At 36.5% G+C, this 10,212-nt stretch overlaps 1 protein-coding gene across 1 annotated transcript; it reads left to right on the forward strand.

The window, feature by feature from the left end:
- The first annotated feature begins 308 nt into the window (after positions 1 to 308).
- On the forward strand, positions 309 to 9,586 carry LOC131797862 (testin). The gene is made up of 8 exons (XM_059115530.2): positions 309 to 441; positions 2,629 to 2,708; positions 2,861 to 3,047; positions 3,456 to 3,657; positions 3,734 to 3,987; positions 4,831 to 5,106; positions 6,214 to 6,468; positions 7,214 to 9,586. The coding sequence occupies exons 1-8, from the start codon at positions 376 to 378 to the stop codon at positions 7,559 to 7,561; spliced, it is 1,668 nt and encodes a 555-aa protein (XP_058971513.2). The 5' UTR covers positions 309 to 375; the 3' UTR covers positions 7,562 to 9,586.
- Positions 9,587 to 10,212: the final 626 nt, after the last annotated feature.

Raw genomic sequence — 10,212 nt, forward strand, 5'->3', positions numbered from 1 at the left:
AAATCGATAGACTGCGGAAAAATGAATCATTTATCTCAAATTTAGATTGAAGCTCTCGAATGCGAATATAAAAAACTGTATTGTCTGGTAACAGTCGCATGTTGCGAGTTTTACTCTTTATTAAAACTGAAAATAATTGAGAAGAAACGCTGTGGCTTCATTGGTGCCTTGTTTGGTTTCAACATGCTTTGTTTTGACGGGCAAAGAATTTTACCATTTAGTATCAACTCACCAAACTGCTTGTCAAACTAACAAACACATGATTATTTTGCGCATCACTGATTGGTCGGTAAATATTGTCGGTCTGGGCCAAATGACCCTCACCCGTACATACCGAGTTATTCGTCCGTCGCTTAGACAAGCGATTTTAAAGAGATGTCGGCTGCCGATTTCGACTCGCTTGATTTCATCACTTTCCAGGCAGATTCGAGCAGAGGCAAGGTAAGAAACTTCGAGGGTTTTCGTGTCGTTCGCGAATTTTGCTACAACTGTGTTACCTAGTGATCTGTCATTCGAGTGGTCTCCAGAGGCGCTCACTATAAACTTACAAATCCTTTTAACAAGCGCTAAAGCAATTGCAGAATTAGATTCCTCTATACGAAACACTCCTGCTGATAGAGAGAATGTAACCCTCTCGTGATCGCTGATCGGTTAAGAAAAACGTATCACACCGAGTTAAATTTCTTGCGATGTGGACACACCTTCGGTGTGTAAAAATAATCGCAACTTATGACAGCTGTGTTCACTGCAAATTTGGCTTCGATGTACTATGTTGTCGAGTATATTTTCTCTCATATCAGACAGATTTCTGAACTGCTGTATTTCGAAAGCTTTAAGGACAAACCCTACAGTTCAAAGCGGCGAGAAGATGCTAAGATGTCTTGTAAAATCACTACCATTCTGAATTTTTTGTGCCAGTTCTTTGGGTGTGCCAATTGAAACTAAAAATTCTGTTGCGATCTTCTCACATGTCTATAATTCTTTCTCATTACTGTAAATGCTTAATTGAAAGCTCAAGGCCTCCTTAGTGGATATGAATAACTTAAATGCCACAAGTAGCTTGCTAGAATTTTCTGAGAGTTTTTATCGCCTCTGCCTAGTTGACCTTCAGTGGAATGCAACAACAAACAGAATGCAAATGCCCGTAGGTGCCCCTTTGCTGATATCTCGAAAACACATTGTTTTGATGTCAACTGGCAAAGAAAACTCGTTTAAAACCTTTTTTGGTAACTATCAGAAGCAATTTCAAGGGCAACGATAGCGATCGTTCAATTTAAAAGTTCAATTAAAATTAAGAAACACTTCTTAGAGACTTCACATTGGAATACAGTTTAATTTGTGTCTCTACATTATTCAAATTCATTTTGTAAATACAAAATTAGTGTAGCATTAAGCTAACACAGAAGCAATAATAATAGTACAAGAATTAGAACACTGCATATCTCAAATGATCCTTCTGTAATTCCATTTGAGGAAAGGTTGAAATATCGAGAGATGACCTCGACCATGAAATCGTGACGAAGAGAAATTCTATTCATTTGTTAAATTGTTCCATTTGAAAATGGTAAGAATTATTAATTACTTCCTAGAGACTTTGTCATGGTCAACTGAATCCTATATCTACAAAACTTCCATCAGTGCATATTCAATTTTAAGTCAAAACTTTCTATGCAAAATAGATGGATTTAACATTCATTAGTTTCATCAACAACAGTTTATTACGACATGCCTGTGTCGTCAGTTCATTGTTAACAATCTACAGGGGACAGAGAGTAACCTAAACATGGCCAAGCTGAAATTTTTAATGCTGAAATGAAAAATCCCATAGTTGACTGGACAAAGCTATTAGCAGCTGTGCTTCATGTAAACTTTCATGCCTTATAAAGCAGAACGCAGCCATTTTTTCCACAATTGAATAAACACTTCACATGTAGCCACTCTGTCACATATGACATCAATTTAAAAAGTTGGACCAACTTTCTTGCCATAAGTACTACTGCTTAGCAGTCTGTTTCAACTGATCACTGGAAGGAATGGAGAATGTGCCATGCAGTGTGATCCTTTTTAACAATCACATACCTCCAATGTAACATAATCAATCATTGCTGTCAAATGAGAAATTAAAACTCACAATTTTCCCTCCAAAACACAAAATTTTCCCACACTTGGCATTGACGTGGTGTCATTGATATGAAGTGTAAGTGGCTGATCTTAAGATTGTCCACTTTATATTGTCATTCTTGGTCCCTATAACAGAATTGTTTTGGCACATGGCTCTCACTCTACTTGACCTAAGAAAGGCTAGAAAAACAAAATCTATTGTCTATCTTAACTTATATCAAGATAGAGGCCTTGTCTATAGAAAAAAAAAATCCCCACTTTCCATACTATGATAGATATCTTCTAAAGTTATGCATATTAATCCCGCGGGGAAAAGGATTTGAGGGGGGGGGGGAGGAAGGTTATGAAACTACCTTGACAAGGGTGATATTTTACTTTAGTTGGCCAAATAGGTGATAAAACTGATATTTTTTGTTAAAGAAGCATTTTAGTTTTGAGTAAATTTTGCGGCTACACATAATGTACCTTACATCTTTTCCAACATTGCATTATTTGTAAACTTTACAGGAGCCATTGGTTGCAGGTGAGATTGAAGGGCAGCCATGTCTGGACTGCAATTGTCGAGGACTTTCTTCTCATCCATGGAGGTGAGAGTGATGGTGGAATTTGCACTACATGTGCATCAGAATACAGAATCTCTTGGTGGCAGCAGTAAATGGCCTTACTTGTTTAATGAATTGGAGGCATGCTGCAAAGCTTACAAGCATCTCCCTGTAAACACTTTGTTTCTCATTTTCAGAAAGAGCTGCATTTTCTGCAAATGTCCATTAGAGCGTCATGACATTCCTCTGAATGCAAGCCATAATAATTTGCCAGAAGACCGTATGGGGGTTGAAGAGAAGCCACCAAAGCCATCATTGATTAAAGTGAAGGAAGCGAATGCAGAGGGATTTGTATGGGTGCCTGCTGGTCTGACAGGTGGCCAGGTATGTTACACCAGTTATTTGTAATAGTGACCAGGAATCTTAAGTGCTTGATGTACCATGAGAGAATTGAATTGGATTCCTCCCCAGAATATCAATACAGTAACAAGCCAAGATTTTGTAAGAATGTCGAAAAATATCAACTAAGAAATTATTTTGGATTTTACTCCAAATTCTCTAAACCAGCTTAATGAGAAATGTCTGATAGACAGTTAGGAGAATTATTGTCTAGGTACTGGAGTGAAAGGGTTCATTAGACAAGGAATGACAAATTTATCACTAGCAATTTTCATCTTGATAAGACCTTATTTTGTCTGACCTTATTTATAAGGAAATTTTTTGGAGCTGCAATTACAAATTATTATGATTCAGTCAGATTTTGTGAATTGAAGGATTTATTTTGTTTTTAAGATCACAGAATTCATGTCTAAGCTGCCAGAAGATAAGGTCCCAAAACTTGATTCTAAGGGTGCTAGGTTTTGGTTGAAGCAGCGTGTTTACCAGATGCCACTGCAAGATTTCTCTACAAAGCATTGCCGCAAACTGGCACTGGATCAGAAGATGGCTATGGATGACATGTGTCTGAAGAGGCTAGACAAGGCTGTGGGAGTTGGTAAGAAATTGTGTATTGCCATTTCAAACTAATAAGCACACTATGCTGACAGTATAAGCCATTATTTTCTTTGCAGGAGCAGTGAAAACAGGCCTCACCATGCCAGCATCATGCACTAAGTGCACGATCCCAATGAATGTTGGTGAGATGGCTGTGTTTGCCATTCGCTCAGGACCAGACTCATGCTGGCATGTGCAATGTTTTGTGTGCTCAGAAGATAGTGAGCTCCTAGTTGATCTTGTCTACTGCTGGGATGAAGAAAAGCAGAAGCTATTCTGTCCAAGGCACTGGAGCGAGTCACTAAAGCCTCGCTGTGCAGGATGTGAGGAGGTATGAATGTGTTATGATAAACTTTGCAATGGAAATTTATTTGATGTTAAGCATGGTTTTTGCTGTTACAGTGATGACTAAATTATCAACTTGCTGGCTCTTGGGGGTCAATTTTTCATCTTGGTAGCTCATATGCATCAGTACTTATCATCATCATCGTCACATGTGATACAACGACATGAGGCAAGATATCTGCAAAATTTCATGTTGATATTAAGTCAATGGTCAACTTGACACAACTATCAAAATTTAGCGTTATTGATTTGTTGATAGGTAACACTTTTTATGATTTATCATTTGGTATTTATAACGATAATTGAACTGAGTGGAGCGCAATTTGGGCTGAAGTAATATGCATGATCTCAAAATTGAATGAGCATGAGCGCGAGTTCCATTTGAAATCACAAGCATGATTTCAGACCAAAATTGCACGACACAAGGTTCAATTACCACTTTATTACATCCATTTTGAAATTGCTCAAATACAGGACATTGCCAGTTCAAATATTTCATTGATGCAGTACTGAGCTGGTTTGAAATTAAATTCATCCTTATTTTGGGGGGAAAAAATAACAGTTTTGGAAACAAAGGTAGCAAAATTTGCCACATGATACTCTTTGTCTCACATTTTCCTGTAATTTGATTGGTTACTTTAAACAAGCCTTGAAATCTGATTGGTTGTTGTGTTTTTACTGAACCCTCCTCATTGGCTGGGAAAAAAAGATGCAATTTAAAACAAAAAATGGTGTGATTTGTTGATAACTGATTAGAGCCAATCAGATTACAGGACCACCAGTGATTTCAAAATGGGTGTAATAAATTTTAGAATTACCTTTTTCCCAGTTGATCTATGTAGGGGAATATTCCCAGGCTATGGACCAGAACTGGCATCCAGGTCACCTTTGCTGTTACTACTGTGATGAGTCATTGTCAAACCAGAAATTTGTCACAGTGGATGACCAGCCTTCATGTATCAACTGCTATGATAAAAAATTTGCCAATAAATGTGAGAATTGCAAGATTCCGATTGGTCCTGGCACTAAAGATGTTGATGTTCGTGGTAAACACTGGCATGAGGAATGCTTTGTATGTTCACAGCCAGAATGTAAAAAGCCTTTGGTAAGTTTCAGTCCTTGGACATTGCTCCACGGTCTCAAAATTTAGTCCTCATGAAATACTGTTAACCCTTTACCTCCCATGAGTGATCAAGATAGAATTCCTCCTTACAGTATCAATACAATATCAACTAGATTAGTGAAGAGAATAAAGAAAAATATCAATTTGGGGATAATCAATTGATCCAATACAAAATTCTTTGAACTAACATTTTAAGAATTGTATGGTTGACAGTAAGGAGAATTACAAATTTGATCTGGGAGTTAAAGAGTTAAGTACCTGTGGTGGTCAGAGCAATTTTCAACTGAGCATCAAAAGAGATTGCATTGGTTTTTATGTGACTAGTCCAGAAAACTTGTGGCACTCTTAACCAATCAAATACAAAACTAAAACCATTCATGACCTGGTAACTTGTCTGAAGGCAGTTTGAGTGATTTTTTACTTTGAGTTCTCTTTGGCTTTTAACCCTTAAACTCCCATGAGTGACCAAGACAGAATTTCTCCCTATATTATTCAAACAATATCAAGCAGACAAGTGATGAGAATAGAGAAAAATAACAATTAGGGTTTATTAGCTGATCCAATACCAAATTCTCCAAACTAAGAACTGTATAGCAGACAGTAAGGAGAATTACTCTTGTGATCTTGGGAGTGAAAGGGTTAAACTTTCTTCTTGTTGGCTGTTATGATTACCTTGGTTTAAGTTTTACAACAGTTAATTGAAAAGAGCTCTAAGTGCAATTGTGTTTTACACCCTTCTTGTTATTATGCATTACAAATTTGCAGGATTTTTCTTTTAGGGATTAAAGTTATAGAATACAGCCATAAAATTGGTATAATTTCGATATCTGACAGCTGGCCTTAGTCAGAGTGCTTAATTTAACCCTTTAACTCCCAGAAGTGATTAAAATAAAACTTCTCCCTACAATATCCATACATTCTTCAGCAAACAGGTAATGAGAATATTCAAACTTATCAGGTAGAAGCTGCTATCTTGATCTAGTACCAAGTTCTCATGACTAATTTACAAGGAAATGTGTAGCAGCTACAGGGGAGAATTAACAATCAGATCTTGGGAGTTAAAGTGTTAATGTTTATTTGATTTTGTAGCTAAATCAAGGGTTCACCTTCAAGGAAGACAACTTGATCTGCCATTCCTGTCGTGGAATTACCCCATCCAAAGTTTGTGAAATATGTGGTAGAGATTTTGCTCCAGGGGAGAAGAAAGTTGGATATCAGAGCAAAACCTTCCATGAGAAATGTTTTATATGTGATGAATGCAAACAACCTATTGGTACTCAGCAGTTTATCAGAAGAGAGGACAAGCGCCTGTGTGCAAAGTGCTATGAGACTGGTTATGCCAGGGTGAGTGACAAGACAATGCTTTATCTTTGGCATCAAAGGAAGGAGAGAAGGATGGGGTCATTTTGTCACTTTGTAGATCAAAGCTTACCCCCCTTCCCCCTCCCCCCCCCCAAAAAAAAAAAAAAAAAAAAAGGTCTGAAATCTAGAGGTGATATGTTTTGATTTGTTTGGCAAATTAGAATTAGCAATTGGGGCTTTTCTCTTCCAAGATCTCATTAATAATTTGCCTTGCTTTTGCTTTACAGTTCTTATGATGTTAGTTCAGAGAATTTGGTATAAGATTAACCAATTATCCCCTAATTGATGTTTTAATTTTTTATTCTCATCACTTGCCTGCTTCATATTGTATTGGTTTGGTGAGGAGAAATTCTGTCTTGGTCACTCATGGCAGTTGAAGGGTAAAAAATTTTAGTGGTGGAGACAAACAAATTTTGGTTGATGTTTGTTTCGGGGAGAGAGCATTTTATTTTGAAATTACCTTCACACCTTCATATAAAGTTCCTTGTAGCTCCTTGGTAAATGGGCAAGACCAGTGTTCAGTCAATGAAGTCACTGGTTGAAATTGGCTCATATGAAAAAGTCTACATTGCAGACAAAAAAAGAAAAAAAGGTTTAGGGGTGTATTTGCCTGGCTACTACAACCTGAAAATATATCAATAATTTTAATGTTATACTTCATACCAAAAAAAAAAAACTTAACTGGAGTTACAAATTGATTAATGACATGTTGAAATTTATTTTGCAGATCTGTGTCAGGTGTAATGAGCCTATAAAAACTGCTTCAGTAAAGCATGATGACAATGTGTACCACTCAGAATGCTTCACTTGTACAATGTGCGCACAACCATTGGCAGGAAAGCCATTTACCAAGCATGAGGGAAATAACGTTTGTCAAGATTGCTACCGCAATAATTTTGCAAAGAGGTGTGCAGCTTGCGAGAAGCTGATAGAAGGAAGTGTCAAATTTGTAGCTTATGGTGAAAAATTTTATCACCGAGATTGCTTCACATGTGCCAGATGTGGTATGGCTTTGGCTGGTGAGAAGTTCCGTGTGGTAGAGGATGAGAAAGTGTGCATCAAATGCAGTTCTTAAATTAGTTAACTGAAAAACTACTTGATTCTGCAAAGCTGGCAGTAATTGAATAATTAGATAGATAAATACTTACGTGTACTTGTCATTAATTCTCTTGAAATCAGGAGTGAACGTGCTGGGCACGTCTAAGTCTTAGCTTTAAGATAATTTTTTACAACTACTGCCAACTATGCAGAGTCACTTTGCTATTACTTAATTAAAGACCAAACTATATCTCAAAGATTTGATGTTTTACATTTGAAAAGGAGTTCTATTTAAATTTCATTTTTAACAAAGCATTTAGAAGGCAAATGTGGACACGTTTGGGCTGATTAATGAATTTATCACACATACAAAGTAGTTCAATCTTATTTTATGAATTTCTCAATAAGATGATCTAAGATTTTGATGAGGAGTTTGCATTTTTGTTTTTGAACCATTACTTGGTGGCCAAACTGTTAGCTTGCTGGACTTTGGGTTGAGAGGTCTGGGTTCTAGCCCCAGTGGGGTCATTGTGTGGTGCTCTTGAGTAAGAACTGGGTAGCGGAAAACTGCTAGGGAATCCTGACAAAATACAGAGAGTTATCCTGTGCTGGACCAGCATTAAATCTGAGGGGAGGGAGGAGGGAGGCAACAATATCCCTTATTGCTTCTCTCTGCAGAGAGCACAGACTGAGGTCAGCTTCAGTGCCTGTGGACCATGCAGCTGAACCCTTTAACTCCCATGAGAGACCAAGACAGAATTTCTCCTTCCAATATCAATACAATATCAAGCAGACAAGTGATGATGAGAATAGATAAATTATTGATTAAGGGATTATTAGTTGATCCAATACGAATTTCTCCAAACAAGCATCACAAGAACTGTACAGCAGACAGTTAGGAGAATAACTAATGAGATCTTGGGAGTTAAAGGGTTAAGTACAGAATTCTCTGTTCCTCTCATCTAGTCTAATAGAATATTTTACAATGTGGTTAGGATATTTTATGGATTCATGAATGGACAGTGTCTTCCTTTTCTTGAAAACATAGAACAGTTGCAGTAGTTTTACTTTACATCAAAACAATGAGAAAAGTTGCAAGAGATTATCAGAATTATATTTTTTTTCCCAAAGTGTTGAAAGAGTGGTTGACAGTCTGTATTAGCCTTCAAATATTGTGTGAACCCAAATTTAAGTTATCTTCACTTCTTACTTAGCAGAGTAAGATAATCTACATTTTAATATGATGTAGTTGCCTGGAACATCCAGTATTGTGTTAAAAAGTTATTCTATCAATAGTATTGTTAAAAGAAAGGAGTTAAGATTTCTATGGTCTCTTTTACTATTCCTTAAATGAATTAGGTACTCATAGAATTAGGCACTCACAGGAAAAGCTATATGTCACATTAGGCAGTCTTGCATGATTCAAGCTTTCATTCCCACACTGTTTTGCTTTTTGATAAGACAAATGCAGCTCAGAGTACTGGAAGTCAGAGGGTATTCAAAGCTGAAGGCTTACATGTATTTAGTTTTAATTTTAATTTAAAATTTTCACATAGGGTTGAAATGTGAGTAGAAAACATTGAACATGGAAAATCCCTTTTGGGTTAAAAGCAGCTGTAGTAAGAGAAATAAGTACATAAAAGACAATATGGTGAGAAGTTGAACCATAAACTTTGACAGTATGGTTCTATGATAATGAAATATTAGGCAGGGTATTGCTGAGATGGAGTTGTATATAGTTTAGAGGTGCAAAGAAGTAGAGAATTGTAAGTTAAGGTAAAGAGTCAAAGTAACAGCTCTCATTTGAAATGTGAAGGGAAATTACACTCCAGTGTAGTGGCATGGTTTACTGGCAATGATAGGAAAGAGAGAGAGAGAGAGATGCCAGTATTTCCATCTATGCCTAAAGTGAAGCATTTCCATGTAAACATTTCTGTTTAGAAACTATTTAAAGACCTTAAATTAGCTAGCTAGTAAAGAAAATTAAGTGTTATTCCAATAGGATAATATTAGAAGAAGAAATTATTGTGGAAACTTAGGATGATAATAAATTGTTGTGATCTCAATGAGGTATTGTTAGAGTGACGTTTGGGCTAATTATTTATTTTTCTGAAGGAGAATGTCACTCTTCTGACCCAGACCAGATTTAACCATTTTTATTCCTGGCAGTTACCAAAAGTGGATTTCTCCTTACAATTTCTAAACATTTAGAAGCAAAACGATGGTGAGAATAACAAATTTTAGCAAGTAAGGATATTGTCATATTTTGTAGCAAATCCTCAAATCTTGAATTTTAATTAAGAAATGTATGGCTTATATTGACAACGTGACAACGTTAAAATTGAATAAGGTTCCTCTTCTTTACTTCTATTCTCAAAACTGCATAGTATAAAGAATGGAAAATAGAAATTTTCAAAGAAGGAAACGAGACGGATGTTGAAATTTACCTCCCCGGGCGAGGTTTATAATCCCATAATCCCTGATCCAGCTGGTTATCGTCATCTAAATACGAGTGTTCTTTAAAAAAAATCCAAAAGAAAAAAAAAACGTAATTAAGAACGGATAAGCAATTAGATAAAACTTGAAGGAAGGATTTTCTAGACTTTACTCTAAAGGATTAGCATTAATCGGCTTTTGAGCCCTTATGCGGGTCAAAGAACGTGCGGTCGCGTGACAGAAGGAATTTGG

The sequence above is a fragment of the Pocillopora verrucosa genome, chromosome 14 (genome assembly GCF_036669915.1).
Source record: "Pocillopora verrucosa isolate sample1 chromosome 14, ASM3666991v2, whole genome shotgun sequence".
In the NCBI taxonomy this organism is placed as follows: Eukaryota; Metazoa; Cnidaria; class Anthozoa; order Scleractinia; family Pocilloporidae; genus Pocillopora; species Pocillopora verrucosa.